General features: G+C 41.7%; 1 protein-coding gene across 1 annotated transcript in view; it reads left to right on the top strand.

Moving 5' to 3' along the window:
• The window catches only part of CFAP74 (cilia and flagella associated protein 74), a 111,914-nt gene that overhangs the window by 39,353 nt on the left and 54,859 nt on the right, over nt 1-17,702 (top strand). Inside the window, exons 15-19 of the mRNA XM_069078375.1 lie at nt 187-276; nt 3,400-3,564; nt 9,017-9,161; nt 13,519-13,619; nt 14,892-15,014. Of these exons, the coding sequence (XP_068934476.1) occupies nt 187-276; nt 3,400-3,564; nt 9,017-9,161; nt 13,519-13,619; nt 14,892-15,014 (624 nt within the window). The remainder of the gene's footprint in view (nt 1-186; nt 277-3,399; nt 3,565-9,016; nt 9,162-13,518; nt 13,620-14,891; nt 15,015-17,702) is intronic.

The following is a 17,702-nucleotide window of genomic DNA, read 5'->3' on the forward strand; positions in this document are numbered from 1 at the left end:
GGAAGGAAGGAAGGAAGGAAGGAAGGAAGGAAGGAAGGAAGGAAGGAAGGTGGGAGAAAAGAAAGAAGAATGAAGGAAGGGAAAGAGGGAGGGAAGAAGGAAAGAAAAGAGGAGGAAAGGAGGGAGGGAAAGAGGGAAGGAGAAAGGTTCATAATGATTGTATTTGTTTTATTTTGTTTTTCAAAGATAAATAAAGATCTTGAAGGCAACATCACATTTTTGGCCCAGACAGGTTCATTTTCTATCCCACTGAAATGCACAACAAAGAAATGTGTTGTAAGTATAACAATTTACACAATCTACTTTTTTCCCAAGGTCTTCTTGGTTGAAAAATATTCATGGAGTTGAGATAAGCAAACATTTGAGGGCTATGTCCAAATCCACCAAGCTGTCTGGCACTGCTTGTCTCTTAAACCCAGAACCTGTTCCCCACAATCTAATTCTGCCTCTGATTCAAATCTGCTGGAGGCCCTCCCTTAATGGGTATTTGTGGATTAGATATTGGTGTAAATTCCTAATGGATGAAATTGATTGACCCCCAATCAAACTACGAGGCAGCATGGAGGGAAGCCAGGCCTCAGAGTCAGGAAAACCTAGATTCAGGTTCTGCTTCTGATACATCTCAGCTGTCTCATTTAACCTCATGGTGGTCCCAGACATTTCTCTAAAGATTGAAGTTGGGGGTGGCTAGGTGGTGCAGGGAATAGAGCACCAGCCCTGGAGTCAGGAGGACCTGAGTTCAAATCCAGCCTCAGACACTTAACACTTATTAGCTGTGTGACCTTGGGCAAGTCACTTAACCCCAACTGCCCTGCCTGCCCCCCCCCCAAAAAGAAAAAAAACCCAACCATTGAAGTTGAAGAGGGGGTGCCCACCTGCTTTCCTAAAGGGAGTTCTTCTCAGGGATCTCACTATACCCCTGAAATCACAGGTTCAGCCCCAAATTTTTAAAAAAATTGATCAAATCATTGAAAAACTGGTAAAGTTAAGCACATATTTGTATACATTCAGGCTTTATGAGAAAGGAAAGACTTTGAGTCTACCTGGGAATTCATGAATGGCCTAAGACATAATTTCCTGCTGGGATCTGGAGCAAATTTCCAGTAAAATCAATGAATTGTCTCCAGTTTAGCCTTTGAGTACTACATGCATAATAGACCAGGAAGAAGACTGAACACTCACTTCTTTATTCTCCTAAGTCCAATAATTTTCCAACCCATTGAAGCCTATTCTTCATTTCACAGAGTACTTCGTAATGTAGAAGCATTCTTAAATGCACCAAACAGGCATTTGTCACATACAGGAATTGGAACAGTTGTTATATCCTTTAGGTTGAGATGAATTTCTCGGCAAAAGTCACAGCAAATGGCTAAGGATCAATGCTTTCTTTGAGGGTACCAAATTTGGCAGTTACAGGAATGGATAGATATTTTAAAATGACTATTATAACTGGCCCATGGTGGATTATGTCCTCAAGTTTAAGAGTAAAAGGACAAGTTATTTGTATCGTTTCTTCCTTCCTTAGTGGACCATTCCATTTGGAAAATTCTCTAAGCCCATCAAGGGAAGAGCAGGTCCTTCTCAAAGAAAAACGTTCTTTGTCTTTCCGTCTCTATGACTGATTGGAAGAACCGATGTTCTACTAGAGAAGCTTTTTCCATTTGCCTTTTGTCTAGAAATCCACCCTGCTTCCTCTACCCAAGTTCTCTTGGGCAATAGGCCAAATCCTTTCTCCAAATCCAGCCTGAATAGTCATTTGAAAGTCCATGGGAGTTTGGGGGCATAGGATGAGAAAGAGAATAAGACTTCCATAATGCTTCCTACAAATTCTTATGTGTCCGGCCTGTAGCTACAACTGAAGGGGATGTTGAAGGGGCAAAGATACTCCCATCTCCCAAGTGTCTGGTCCCTCTATTCCACTGCTCCACTGTTGGTAACTGCAAGGGATTGGAGCAGAGACAGGAGCTCAGGCAGGGCCAAATATTTCTCTCAGAGGGGTTATTTCTCTGAGATGATTCCCTTCCTGGTAATCTTGGAAACCTCTATCTCAGAAGTTGGGTTGGGCCTTCCTGGCCTTGTCCCAAGATTGGGACTTCCAACTGCCTCTTAGAAGCCTCCAGCCCTCCCCACCCAAGTGGAGAACATCATTGAATCTGGGTTTGAGTGCAGATCACGGCAATGTGTCAAAAAAAAAAAAAAAAAAGGGCAAAACCAACGGAATGAAACTACCTTAATCAGAGATTCTTAGCCTTTTTTTTGTGCCTTGGGCTCATTTGACAGTCTGGTGAAGCCTGTAGACCCCTTCCCAGAATAATGTTTTCAAATACATAATTTTTTTTAAATAGGATTACAAAGGAAACAAATTACATTAAACTTAAAAGGATTTTTTTCCACATTCAAGTTCATGGACCCTTTGAAATCTGTTCACGGGCCACTTTGGGATCTGTGGACCTCAGGTTAAGAATCCCTAATATAAATGAACTTTAAATATAGTTAACAAACATTTATTAAGCCCTTACTGTGTGTTAGGCACTGTGCTAAGGTATGAGAATGTGAAGAAAGGCAAAAACTCAGAACTTGCTCTCAAGAACTCACATTATAATGAGGGAAACAACATGCAAATAATTATGTGCATATAAGATATATGTACGTACTATATATAAAGATACATGTTTAATATACATATGTATGTATTAGAAGATCATCTCAGAAGGAAAGGACTGGGGGGGGGGTGTTGGAGAGCAGGGGAGATTGAGAAAGATTCTCCTACGGAAAGTAAGATTGAGTTGCTAAAAGGTTCATGAAAGATCTATGCTCAGAACAGAAAGGAATGGCGTCAGTTGGAACTGAGGGGATGACAGGGAGAGGCATGGGCTGGAATGCACCTATGAGAAATCCAGACTAAGCAGCTTGAAGAATTAAATACTGTCTGTAAGGAAACTGGAGAGAACTGTAAAAAAAAAAAAGGGGGGGGGATATTGTGGAATAAAAGGACCGCCATCCCTGAGAACATACCAGATTAGCCTGCATGAGAAAGCCTCTTAACAGGTCTTACAGGCACTGAGTGGGTGCTGGGCTGGAAGGAAGATTTGATTGACCTTCCACTGCAGTTCCTGTAAATGGAATCTCTCCAATGAGGAGAAAGAAGTCAAATAAGTTTCCATCGATGTCATTTTCAACTAGTGTTGAATTAAGGCTGATATCCAAGTTGCTACCTATGGCAAATTTGCTGTCTAAGAATTTGATTTTAAATGCCAAAGACAATAGTTGTAATCCTTGGACATTTTCTTGGATGTGTTAATAAGTATGTAAGTTTTTCTGCTTGAAATGGTAGATGTTTATTTAATCAATGCTACTGATTATCTAGGGCAGGGGTAATTATGGTTTACCTCCTTGCAGCTGTCCTTGGATAAAGAGCTCATTGACTTTGGCACATATGTGGTTGGAGAGATTGTTTCACGGACCATCACCCTGGAAAACCATGGAGCCCTGGGTACAAAATTTCAGGTTAACACATACACCGAGAAATGTGATTTAGAAGGCAAGTCCCTCAACATAACAGATGTGAGTATGTCTGACTAGTCTACCTTTGATGGGCTTAGAAAATCTTCCAAATGGGTTGATCCATTTGGGAAGGAGGAAATTGTACAAATAACTTGTCCATAAAATCCTAAACTTGAGGACATAGGTGAAGGCACAATCCACCATGGGTTAGTTAGCTGTAGTAATTTTAAAAACCTATTCATCCCTGTAACCACCAAATTTGGTACCCTCTGAGAAAGTATTGGCCCTCAATTATCTGCTGTGACTTTGGCTGAGAGATTTACCTGAACTCCATGGATTTAACCAATGTTCCAAATCCTGTTCATGACAAGTACCTAGAAAATACCAATGTAGATCTTAATGAAAGGCTGGGTGGTTTTTCCTCCCCTGCCATTCTAAGACCCTTTTCACCAATCTAAAGTTCCCGTTCTTCTTGGATCAAGTTGATGTCCCAGCCTTTTGAAAAAGGCCTCACAAGGCCTTTCTTTATGGGACTCATCATTTCATTTCTTGATAACTTTTCACTCTGAAGGACTATCTTAAGCCACTACAAATTTGTGTTAAATAATCTCAACTGGGCCTTCACTATAGCTAGGCAGTTCTTTTATATATCCCTAGTCAATTTACTATCCCACCTCACCATAACAGCTATTCCAAGCTTTTTTATCCCTTCTCAGACCTCTCAAATAACCATCTCCCATTCCCCAACCCTCTCTCTCAGTTATAATCTTGGCCTCATATTTCACTGAAAAAAATTGAGACCATTTGCTGAGAGCTCTCTCTTGTCTCCTCTCTCTCATCTCACATCTCTTAGATGTCTTCTACCTGTCTCACACAAAGAGGTGGCCTTGCCAATGTAAACTCCTTTACATACACAAGTGATCCCATTATGTCCATCACATCTTCTCCAAATCACTCTCTTGCCCCCATTCTCTCACTTATCTTCAATCTCTCCCTGTCTATCGGCTGCTTCCCCCTTTGCCTGCAAACATGCCCATGTCTCTCCCTGAAAAAAAAAAAAACAACCCTCACTTTATCCTTCTATCCTCATTAATTATTGCCCTTTGTAGCTAAACTCCTTGAAAAGTCTGTCTACAATAGGTGTCCTCTCACTTTGCTAACTCTACATTTTGGCTTCCAACCTCAAACTGATCTCCCTAAGCTTACCTATGATCTCCGAATCTCCAAACTGAGTGGCCTTCTCTCAGTCCTCAGCCTTCTTGAATTCTCTGAAGCTGTTCACATGGTAGATCACCATCTCGTCCTTCACACTCTCTCCTCTCCTGCTTCTCCTCCTACCTAATGACTTCTCCTGACACTCATCCTCAGTCCATTGCTAAATCTCAGAGTCTGCCTCGGAACTGCAGGCGTCCCAACAAGCTTCTGTCCTGGCCTCTCTTCTCTTCTTCCTCTATACTATTTTACTTGGTGATCTCATGAGCTCCCATGGACCCGACTATCATCTTTCTACTGATTTTCAAATCTATTTGTACAGCTTTAACCTCTCTGCTCACCTCCAGTCTCCCAACTCTGCCTATTGGATATCTTGTCACATAGGCATCTTAAATTCAACATGTCCAAAAGTAAGCTCATTGTCTTTCTCTTCAAACCCTCTCTTTTCCCTGAGTTCCCTGTTATTGTCAATAGCACTACCATCCTCTCATCCCAGATCATAACCCAGATGTGATCCTCAACTCCTCACTCTCAGCTCACCTCCATATTGTCTATTGCCAAATCTTGGTCATTTTGCCTTCATAACATCTCTCATATATGCCCCCTTTCCCACTTTGACATTACCCCCACCCTGGTGCAGGTGCTGATCACCTCACATCTGGACTATTGCAATAATTTGTGGGGTGGGGGTGGGGTTCTGCCTGCCTTAAGTCCTCTCCCCTCTCCGATCCACCTTCCATTCAGTCACCAAAGTGATTTTCCTGAAGAGCAGGCATAACCATGTCACCCTACCCCCTACTCAATAAACTCCAGGGACTCCCTATCCCCTCCAAAATCAACTGTTTGGTGTTCAAAGCCCTTCACAACCTGGCTCCTCTAACTTTCCATCTCCTTATACCTCATACCACCCCTGGACCCTCACACCTTCTTCAATCGGGTGACATTGGATCCTCACACAAGATTTTCCATCTCCCAACTATAAGCATTTTCCCTGGTTGGACTCCATACCTGGAATTCTCTCCCTTCTCATCTCTGCCTCTGGGATTGCCTGGGTTCCTTAAGAGTCTCAGCTAAAATTCTACTTACTACAGAAAGCCTTTCCTGATTCTTCCCAAGTCTGGTGCCTTCCCTCTGTTGATTATCTGCAATTTACCTTTGATTTTAAGTTGTTTATATATTGTTTTCCTCATTAGATTGTAAGCTCCTTGAGGGCAGGAATGTCTTTTGTCTTTTTTTTTCTTTTTTGGTATTCCCAGAGCTTATCACAATACTTGGAACATAGTTGGCATGTTGTCTGTCATTCTCTAGAGGAAGACCAAAATGACATCACTATGTTGGGGTCAAGGTACAGTGTGTCCAACTGTGGCTGATCAGACCAATCCTAGCTGGGAAGGCTCTACCACAGGTCGGGCACAAATAGTCTATATGAACACATCAATGCTTTTTGACTGACTGACTGGAGTTCAGGAATCAGTTGTTTCTCACAAATCTCATTCTCCAGGATAGTCTGAAATCCATTTAATTCAGACCCACTTGACTGTTCCATTTAGAAGGTTTACAGTCACAGTTGGAGGGGGGAGGAGCGGCTATTATCGATCTGCCTTTCCTTTATCTTCCTTTTATTTGAAAATCACTTACTTAGGGGCTGAGGTGCCCTTTCACTTTTCCACTGAGTGGCAGAAACAGAATTAGAACTGAATGGGGATTAGGACCTTTCTTGTAGCCTTTGGGGTCTTATTGGAAATATCGTGCCTGAGTTTTTAATTTGGGTCCTACTTCTCCCTTCATCTCTGACAACATGATCTTTCTAAAGTCAGAGAATATGAGAGCTCTGCTATCAAACGCCAATAGAAACTGGGGCCACTAGATCATACATAAAGACCTCTGCTGCTGCAGATTGACTTAGAAAACCACATGTTAACATTATCCATGCGCTAGTGTATTTTGTTAAATGTTTCCCAATTCTATTTTAACCTGGTTCAGGCCCCCTCTCAGCGTGTTAGGGAGCCCCTCCCTTCCATCTTCTTTCTTCTCCACTCAAATTTAATGGGCTGTAACAAACTCCAGAGTAAAGAAGCTATTGTATTCGCCTCAAAGAGAATAGAACATCAGAATTAAATCTATTTTTTCTGTACTGTTGCATTGAACTCCCACTGGTGTGAGTCCCTGTAGCAAACAAGAAAAACCTGCCATGAAGAGAAGTTTAAATTTTGGAATAGAAAAGTGATATGCGTTAGCCCAGTGGTGTCAAACTCAAATACAATGTGGGGGCCACTAAGCCACACATCTGTTGTTATTATTCAATCATTTCAGTCGTGTCTGACTCTTTTGTCAGAGTTAGACAGCTGGCCAGAAAGAGATTACAGGGGACTCTTGCTTGCCCAACAGGACTCTGTTGCATTGCCTATGCACAATTCTGGGTCACAGTCCCAGGGCTGAGAGGAGTCCTAGTGCTTGCAGCCACAGGGAAGTAGGGGCTCCAGTCACACTTCCAGGGTGTGGACTAGCACTTGTAGCTGCAGGAGAACAAGGTCCCTTTCTGGGCAAAGATCAGAGTACAAGACAGGGGAGCAGTAAACATACCTCTCCTTGGATCATACCACCTTGGAAGCACCAAAAACTTATAAATCCCCAGAACTGGTTCTGAAATAGCAGCATTAAAAACCTGAAGCTTGGGACAGTGCCACTTAACACAAAGTCGAGAGTCAAGAAACAGGTTGGAAAATGAGCAAACAACAACAAAAAAGGACCTGACCATAAAAAGCTACTATGGTGACAGGGAATATTAAGACACAACACTCAGAAGACAATGATGTCATAAAAGCCAAAAGCAAAGCCTCAAAAGAAAAAATGTAAATTGGAGACAAGTCCAACAAGAATTCCTGGAAGATATTAAAGGCAGTACAAAAATAAAAAATATTTGCAGCACTTTTTGAGGTGGCAAAGAATTGGAAATTGAGGAGATGCCCATCAACTGGGGAATGGCTAAACAAGCTGTGGTATATGATTGTGATGGAATACTATTGTGCTATGAGAAATGACAAGAGGATAATTTCTGAAGACTTATATGGGAAGACTTAGATGAACTGATGAAAAGTGAAGTGAGCAGAACCAAGAGAACATTGTATACAGTAACAGGAATTTTTGTACAATGATCAACTATAAGTCACTTGGCTATTATGATCAATGAAATGATCCAAGACAATTCTGAAGGAGTTATAATGAAAAATGTCATCTGCCTCCAAAGAAAGAACTGAAGGAGTCTGAGTGCAGATTAAAGTATAATTTTTTCATTTTCTTTATTTTCCTCGCTTTTTTTCAATATAACTAAAATGGAAATATGTTTTGCACAATTTCACATGTACAATTGATATCACATTTCTTTGCCTTCTCAACAAGTGGAGGAAGTGCAAGTGGGAGGGAAAGAATTCAGAACTCATTTTTTTAATGTTAAAAATAAATAATTTTCTTTAAAAAGAAAGAAATTAATATAACCTTGAAGCATTTGGAGAACCTCTTGGGATTTCTTGAGTCAAGTATTAATCTGCATGAAGGGAATGATCAACAAATTTGGTTGTTGCCCATTATTCTCAGAGAGGACCAAAATGACATCATTATGTTGGGGTCAAGGTATAACGGGTCAGATTGTGGCTGATCAGACCAATATGAGCTCGGAAGGCTCTACCGCAGCTATGGCACAAATAGTCCATACGAAGGGATTGGTCAACAAATAATAGATGATAAAAGGGTTTGCTTGGTGGACATCCTGATGCTGCCTTCTGCAGGGCATCAACTAAATAGCAAATTACTTCATTAGTTAGTTGATCAGTCAGTCAACAAGCATTTATTAGGCACTCACTTTATAGCAGGCACAATGCAAAGCACTGGGATTATAAAGACAGGCAAAATCAGCCCCTACCCTCAAGGAGCCCCCATTCTAATGGGGGAGACAACATGAAAATAACTAGGTCCACACAGGTTAAGCAACACTTTGGCCCAACAAGGCTTGTTCCCTGGCTTGGTGTGTACGGGTCTGCAGACTGAATGTGGGTCCCTAAAAAATCACAGCAATCAATCAATTAAAAATTGATCAATCAAAAAAAAATCATAGCAATCAATAACCAAGTACTTAAGTGCCTACTGTATACGTGTACTGTGCTAGATACTTCTGATAACAAACACAAAGAATGAAAAGAATTATTCTTCACAAGATGTTTACATTCAGTTGAGCATATAATTATATATTTGAAAATCAAGTGAAGTCGTTGCTGTTTTTGTTTTTTATCGATCTGCCTTTTAGAGCACTTTATATTCATTGGATGATAAATTTACAGACGAGAAAAACACCTCCAACCATCTGGACACCCAGAGTGAGATCTATTGTCCTCCCACCCTAGATGCCATTCCATTCCCAAGCCCTAAAGTTTCAGACAGCCCCTCTGAAGGTAAGACCACCATTTTAGATGGAGTACGCATTGCTACTAAGTCCTCTGCTCAGGAGATTCCAGACCAGAGTCTTAACTCAGGGTCCGTGAAATTATTTTAAAACATATTTTGATAATTGTATTTCAATAGAGGGTGTCCCAAAAGTCTTAGTGGATTTCTAAGCTTTAAATAATGACCTTTAAAATAATAATACATAAATAACAAATAACAGCTCATTATTTATACTATTAAAACTTGAAATTCCATTAAGACTCTTGGGACTCGCTATATAGTCAGTTTCCCTGGTAACCCTATGAATTTTTTTTATGCATTTAAAAACATTTTAAGACGAGGCTCAGAGATTCCCAAGGTTAAGAATCCATCCCCTGTCAGTGCTAAGTTCTATAGAACCACCAAGTTTTCTATCAGGTGGTCCCATCATGGAACACTCCCTTTGTTTCTCATTTCTCCTTGACTTAGCCTCTCAAAGAGGCTGGATGAAGTGGACTTGTATTAAATTGAAGGCAGAGAGGAATGCAATCCTGCTGTTGCTGTTGTTAAATATTTCAAGGAGCCCTATATAATTTTATTTTTTGAATCTGCAAAATTCTATCTTTTCTCCCTCCCACCCACCCACCCCACCCCAACTGAGAACAACCGAAAAAAAGTTCCTGTTACACTCATGTATAGTCCAGTTAAACACATTTCCATATTGGACATTCCATGTCCATGAAAGCATGTGCCTCATTCTGTACTCTGAGTTCTCTCTATCAGGAGGTGGGATATTGTGGTTCATCCTGAGTCCTCTGGAATCATGACTGGTCATGACATAACCAGAGTTCCTAAGTCTTCCAAAGATGTTCCTCTTCGCCCTATTGCTTTCATTGTATAAAATGTCCTGCTGGCTCTGTTCCTTAACTCTGCATCTGTTCATACAAAGTTTTCCTTTGAAACCACCTCCTTCATCATTTCTTCTAACACAATAATAATCCATCAAATTTATATATCATAATTTGTTCAGCCGTTCCCTAAACAATGTCCACCCTCTCTGATTCCCATTCTTTGCTACCTCAGAAAAAGCTATAAATATTTTTATGCCTGCTTAATTAGAGTTCTTTTATAATTTCTTGAAATATGATGTCTAATCTCTTACTTTTGATCATTGTGTTTAGGTAGTCCGATGATTCTTAAATTTTTTCCCTCCATTCTTTTTTATTCCAGATCAATTGTTTTTGCTATTAGATGCCTTACATTTTCTTCAATTTTTTTTCCAGTATTTTGATTTTTTTAAATTTGTCATCTCACAGAGTCATTAGCTTCTATTTGGTCCATCCTAATTTTCAGAGTTTGTTGTTTGGGCAAGGTTTTATACCTCATGCTAAGCTGTTGATTTCCTTTCTAATTCTTTCTTCCATAGCTCTCATTTATTTTTAAAAATTTATTTAGTATTTTATTTTCCCCAATCACATATAAAAATAATTTTAAAAAATTATCTCATTTTATTCTCACAACAGTGCTAAAGTGGGGAGTGGGTGATTTTTTTAAGGGGGGAAGGCAAGGCAGTTGGGGTTAAGTGACTTGCCAAGGTCACACAGCTAGTAAGTGCCAAGTATATGAGGCCAGATTTGAACTCAGGTCCTCCAGACTCCAGGGCCAGTGTTCTATTCACTGTGCCACCTAGCTGCTCCTAAAAACAATTTTTAACATTCATCTTTAAAACTTCGAGTTCCAGATTCTCTCCCTTCCTCCCTCTCTACCCCATCCCCCATTGAGAAGGCAAGCAATTCAATATAGGTTATACATGTGTAGTCATGCAAAGCACATCCATGATAGTTGTGTTGTGAAAGAAAACAGACAAGAAAAAAACCTCAAGAAAAAGAAAGTTTTAAAAAGTGTGTTTCAATCTGTATTCAGACATGATCAGTTCTTTCTCTGGGGATGGACAGCATTTTTCATCATAAGTCCTTCAGAGTCGTCTCAGATCTTTGTATTGCTGAGAATAGCTAAGTCATTCACAGATGATGATCTTACAATATTGCATAGCTCTCATTTCTTCCATTTCTTAAGTGCTCTCATTTCATTGATAAAAACATTTTCTAACTCTTGTTCCATCTCTTCTAGAAATTCTAGTTGAATTCACACCCAAGCTGTATTTTTCTTTGAGGTTTTGTTTATAGATATTTGGGAGTCATCCTTTTCTGGCCTTATGGCTTGAACATCTCTTTCACTATAATAACTTTTTTTTAATGATTCTTTTTTTTCTCGTTCTTCCAGCATAGTTCCTGACTTTTGGCTTGATCTTAGGGCTGGGCTCAGTGCACTTCTGGAGGGAAAGTCTGGGCTAATCCTGCTGTTTGTTTCTTGAAGTATTGAGAGCTGGGTTATTTCAGGACTTCACAGACAACTCAGACTGAGGACCTGCAAGCTTTCTGGTAGCAGACTGTTGCTAGATTCTGTCCCAATCAAATAGCAGAGAAGCTCTATCCATTTGAAATGGCAGAACTGCAGGCTCTACTTAGGTCTATAATTCCTGAACTGGTTATTCATCTACAGGTTTCAGTCTGTGCTAGAAACTGGAACTGAGACTCTGCTCTGCTCATGGGGGTCTGAGCCATACATCTGCTGCCTTCTTTTGAACTGACTCCTGCCACTCCCTGCCCTGCAATGTCTCCCCTTGGTATATATTCCTGTCTTAATCCAACCTAGACCTGTGACCCAAAAACCTATATTGAGCAACAAAGCTGCTAGCTGGCACGTATTCCCATCTTGGTGCTCTAATATGTGTCTGAGTGTGGCCCACAATGAATCTGGGACCTCCTCGCCCTGCACTCCTTTCCCAGCATCGGCAGACTTCTGTCTGTCTACCTATGCCAACCTGGGCTGGAAAAAATGACTCATTATACCTTTTTCTTGATTTATTCATCTAAATTTGGTCTGGTGCATTTTCTAGGTCTGGTTGTGTTGTAACGTGAATGACAAGAGAGTGAGACCCTTAATCATTTTAAATGAAGTTTTAATTGTGGAGCATAATTAACCCAGAGACTTCCAGGGGTCATGTTCCCAAATCAGGCAGCTCCAAGCATATACATCTCAGGGTTTATATAGATGAAAATCACAACATAGCTGTTACCAGGGGAAAACTACAACTTAGTTGCTACGCAAACGGGGAAAATACAGAAGCCAAAAGGTAGCAATCAGTTCGTTGCCTAACGATTGTTGCCCAGCGGGCAGTTTGTTGCCCAACTGGAAAGTTCCCATATCTATTTCGAGAACTGAACAGAAGGAGGCGGCTATGGGCTTCAGGTAGCAGGTTTGGGCGGGTTTACTTGGCAGGTTTGCTGCCTAGCCGGGCTTTGTTGGGTTTGGGCAGGTTTCCTAGGCAGGTAGGTCTCCTATGATGGGGAGAGATGGGGGATGTTCACAAAATGGGGGTTACTACAGTTGGAGAAGTTTGGCAGATAAGGGGTAGGGAAGGCAACTAGCTATCCTGCTTGCTGCTACTCCTCCATCTTGGCTGTACCCCAGAATTCTATCTGAGTTTGACAAAAACATGTCATAGGAGAAGAACTTCCAAACTAGTGCCTACATCTCTGAATCTAATGACTTTATAATTGAGAGATTAGCACAGGGGGATCTCAAATTCTCTACACCTTTTAGTCATGTGTGTGGGTTTAAATAAAATGGAAAAAATGCCACCCAGTAAGACTCACAGCGTGTCCTCTAAGAACCACCACCCTGCAGTGATAAGCCACTTTAAAACAGGCTGCTACAAAATGGAAACCGAGGCAGAATTTCCCATTATCCCTCCTCTTAGCTTCTTAGCCTTCATCCTGCTCCATATCAATACTCAGTAACATCCATTGGTTTGGTCCATATTTGTATGAGAAACAGCAAAGACATTCCTGGCCCTTCAATTTTTTCTTCTTTGACAACAATTGTGCTATGTAGCTGCTGCCTAGGCAGAGGAGACCCCTATTTTGAAAAGAGGAGCTCGAGCCATCCTCAGAGTCATCAACCAGACTTTCCCCTTTTATGCATTAGGACATTAAGGGAACTTTTTTTTTTTGCTTTTTGGAGGGCAATTGGGGTTAAGTGACTTGCCCAAGGTCACACAGCTAGTTTTTGTGTTAAGTGTCTAAGGCTAGATTTGAACTCAGGTCCTCCTGACTCCAGGGTCAGTGCTCTATTCACTGCACCACCTAGCCACCCCCCATTAAGAGAACTTTAAAAAATTTACCTCCAATACAACCAGTCTACCTTAAGTACACTTACCTACTAGGTACCCAACCTTGTACTGTGTTACGCTGCTGGGGGGATGAGGGTAGAAGCTGGGGTCTCTGCTTTCCAGGATCTCAGTCGTTCTGCCTCTATTTCTAGAACCATACCAAGAACATACCATCGTTACAATCGAAGAACCCGTATACGAAGCAGTAGAAATTAACTCTGGTGAAGACCAAGCAGAAATCAAACTGGGAGAGGTAAAGAGCCTCCAAACTCTGGGCCACATCTGTCCTGCAAACAGTCAGTCCCAAGGCAGGGAATCTGAAGTGACAATATGGGCTTTGGCACCCCCAAACTGTTAATGCAAGACCATTTCCATAGCTAACAACTTTATTGTTGTTCAATCATGTCTGTCTCTTCATGGCCCTATTTGGGGTTTTCTTGGCAAAGACACTGGAGTACTTTGTCATTTCTTTCTCCAGTTCATTTTACAGATGAGGAAACAGAGGCAAACAAGTGTAAGTGACTTGCCCAGGGTCACACAGCTAGTAAGTGTCTGAGGCTGAATTTGAACTCAAATCTTCCTGACTCTAGGTCCAGTGTTCTATCCGCTGGGCCATCCAGATGCCCCCTCAACCTTGACCAAGTTTCAAACAAGAAAAAGCCAGTTGATTCCTTGTATTCCCAAAGTGAGTCTGATTCTAGCACAACTCCTTGGGTGCTGGTATTTAGTATTGGGGTGGGGGATTCTCTTTCGATTACAGTGGCCCAAAGACATGCATACAGTACAGGCTTGGTCATCTTTGACCTTGAGGACTTCAAAGAAATCAGATGCCTTGCACGGTGTAGGGCTCGGGGCACCTGAACCTGATATCGATCACTATATTTCCATATGTAACATGTCCCGATCCTTATTGGAAATATAATTGGTTTCAGAAAAACCTGAGTTCAAATCCAACCTCACACACTTATGTGACCCTGGGCAAGTCCCTTAACTTCCGTCTGCTTCAATTTCCTCAACTGTAAATAATAATAGCGCCTCTCTCAGAGTGGATGTAAGGATCAAATGAGAAAATGTTTGTAAAGTGCTTAACAGTGCTTGGCACATAGCAGACATTTAATACATGTGTGTTCTCTTCCTTTCCCCTTTCTTTGTAAGACTGTTTTCTTTTATGTACTTAAAACATAGGCATCTAGGCAGTACAGTAAATAGAGTATCAGACCTGGAGTCAGAAAAGCTGATCTTCCTGAGTTCAAATACGGCCTCAGACACTTACCAGCTATGTGACCCTGGGCAAGTCATTTAACCCCATTTGCCTCAGTTTCCTCATCTGTAAAGTAGCTGGAGAAGGAAATGGCAAACCACTCCAGTATCTCTGCCAAGAACACCCCAAATGGGGTCAGGAAGAGTTAGTCACAACTGTACAACAGCATACCCTAGGGATGGTGCTGAGCACTAGGGATCCAGAGAAAGGCAGCCCCCTCCCCCAAGATTGGCTAACCCTTCCTGGACTTCTCCTTCTGCATAGATAACAACCAATGAAATCAGACCCTTCAGCTCCGTCAAAATTCCCATACTCTTCACCCCAATAATCCCAGGATCTTCGGAAGCCAAGTTTCAACTCACTTTTAAGAATCCCGACTGCCAGCCTGTAAGTGTTCCATTCCCTTTGTTTTTTTCTTTACACACAAGGGATTTTTTCCTACAGAATGGACAACTCCTCTTGGTCTAGGTCTAGGATGTGGGGGGTGGGGAGCAGGCGTGGGGAAACAGAGGGGGAAACGGTGGAGGTGGAGGGGGGTGAGGGTGGGGAGCCAAATAATTGTTAATGAACTGGGCCACAGAGTGCTGAGAAACCTCATAAAATAGGTACAAGAGACAACAGGGCTAAGTGACCAGGGGAAACATGGGCAATGGGCCCTCCAGCCACCGTGAGTCTCCTAGAGGAGAAGGAAAGGCAGTAAAGGACTTTTTTTTTAATTTATAGAGAGTAGTCAGCCACCAGCTCACCTTCATAGGGGGTGTGGCTATTCCCTTCTCCAAAATTTCTACTTGGAACAATATCCATAGATCCCTCCTAGGAGATTTAAAAATAAATGCTGTCCCATTCATTTATAAGTTCTTGCTGTCTTTAAAATGTATAGCAATAGGGCATGGTTAGGTGGTGCAGTGAATAGAGCACCAGCTCTGGAGTCAGGAGGACATGAGTTCAAATCCTACCTCAGACACTTAACACACAAAAAAACCTATCCGTGTGACCTTGGGAAAGTCACTTAACCCCAACTGCCCTCCAAAAGGCAAAAAATAGAAAATAAATGTATAGCAATGTGTGTGTATAATATGTATGTATGTATACATAAATAATTCTGGTTCTCCCTTTACCTGTCTTCTTCTCAGTCTCTTCTGCTGGCTTCATTACCCACTCATGCCCCTTAACTGTGAGTCTTGTCCACCTTTCTGTCCTCAACCCTCTTTTCTTTCTCTATGCACTCTCTTGGTGACCTCATCAGCTCTCATGGGCTTAATGATCATCTCTGTGCACAGCTGACCCACAGATCTATGTCTTTCCCCAGTTTCTCTCCTGAGATTTGGTCTTGCATCATCAACTGCCTACTAGACATTTGAAACTGGAGAATTGATGTGTTCAAAACAGAAATCATTCTCTCTCCCTCAAAATCCACCCTCTTTTTGAAACTTCCTGCTTTTCATCAAGGACCCTACCATTCTTTTGGTTTTCCAAGTTCAGATCCTCTTCATTTTCCTAGACTCCTTATCTTCCCTCATCCCATGTGTCTAATCAATGTGTCACATCCAACCCCTTCTCTCTGCTCATAAAGCTACCACTTTGCCTCAAGCCCTCATTACCTCTTGACTGGATCATTATAAGAGTCTCTTCCTGGCCTCAGGCCTTTCTGATCTATGATCACATATCCCCCCCCCAAAAAAAGCTGGTGCCCTCCTCTCTCCCCAGCTATCTTGTATTTAATTACTCTGTATTTATTTTGCACATAGGTATATTTGTAGATTTTGTCTCCTGATAGAATAGAAGCTTCTTAAGGGCAGAGTTTATTCTAGTCTACTTCTTTGGATCTCCAACAACTAGCATGATGCCTTGCACACAGTAAGTGTTCAATAACTGCTTGTTGATTGATCAGTTAATTAATTTAGTACCTTGGCATGCATACAGAAGAAGCTCAGCTGCCCGTGTGTGTTTTGTTCACAAAGTCAATAACGCCAAAAGCCTTCCTCATCCTGTGGACTAACTCCTAATAGAAGTACATCATGGCACTGCCCTTTCTCATGTTGTGGTCTTTCCATAGGATCCATTGTGGATCCAGGGCAGTTTTCTTTGCTCTTGTCCCATGGCTGAACCTGATCCTAAATTTACCTCTTCTGGACATTTTCCAAGTCTAAGATTTTTATCAGCTGAGAAAAGCTCTGCCTGGGCAAATCACTTCACCCTGTCTGCCTCAGTCTCCTCATCTGTAAAATGAGATGGAGAAGGGAATGGCACTACTCCAGTGTCTCTGCCAAGAAAACCCAAGGGGGGATGGAGAGTCAGACACGACTGAAGCGTGACTTGGCTTTTCCTGATTCTCCTCTATCCATTCACTCGTTCCTCCTCAGTTTTCTTTGCTGGATCTCTCCCCATAACTGTGAGTGTCCCACAGGGCTCTGTCCTGGACCCTCTTCCCTTCTCCCTCTAAATTTTTTTTGCTTTGGTGACCTCATCATGCCTTTAATTATCTCAGATCTATCTTTCTGGCCCTAAACTCTCCCCTCACCTCTGGTCTCACATCACCAACTGCCTTTTAGACATCTTAAACACCACATCTATTGTCTAATGAACCATATCTGTAACTGAGCTCACTATCATTGCCTCTAAGCCCTCTGGCCTCCTATGAGCCTTGAGATAATCGCCATCTTCTCTGTCCCCCAGGTTTGAAACCGAAGTATCTTGCTCCACTCTTCACTTTTCCTCACCCTCCCATATCCAATCTGATGCCAGGACCTGTTCAATTTCACCTTTGCAGCATCTGTTCAATAATCCCCTTCCCCTTCTCTCCTCTGACACTGTTGCCCCTCTTGTGCAGACCCATTCGGACTATTGCAATAGCTCCTGGTGGGTCTGCCTGCCTGAGGACTCTCCCCACTCCAGTCCATCCTCCCTTCAGTCACGTAAAGTAATTTTCCTAAAGCACAGGTCTGATCATGCCACTCCCCTCCTCAATAAACTCCAGTGGCTCCCTGTTACCTGCAGGATTATATATATATATATATATATATATATCCCTCTATATTATATTATATATATCCCTCTATATTATATTATATATAT

Source organism: Petaurus breviceps, unplaced genomic scaffold (assembly GCF_028583685.1).
Source record: "Petaurus breviceps papuanus isolate PSGF00001 unplaced genomic scaffold, PetGlider_PUasm1.0 91041, whole genome shotgun sequence".
Lineage (NCBI taxonomy): Eukaryota > Metazoa > Chordata > Mammalia > Diprotodontia > Petauridae > Petaurus > Petaurus breviceps.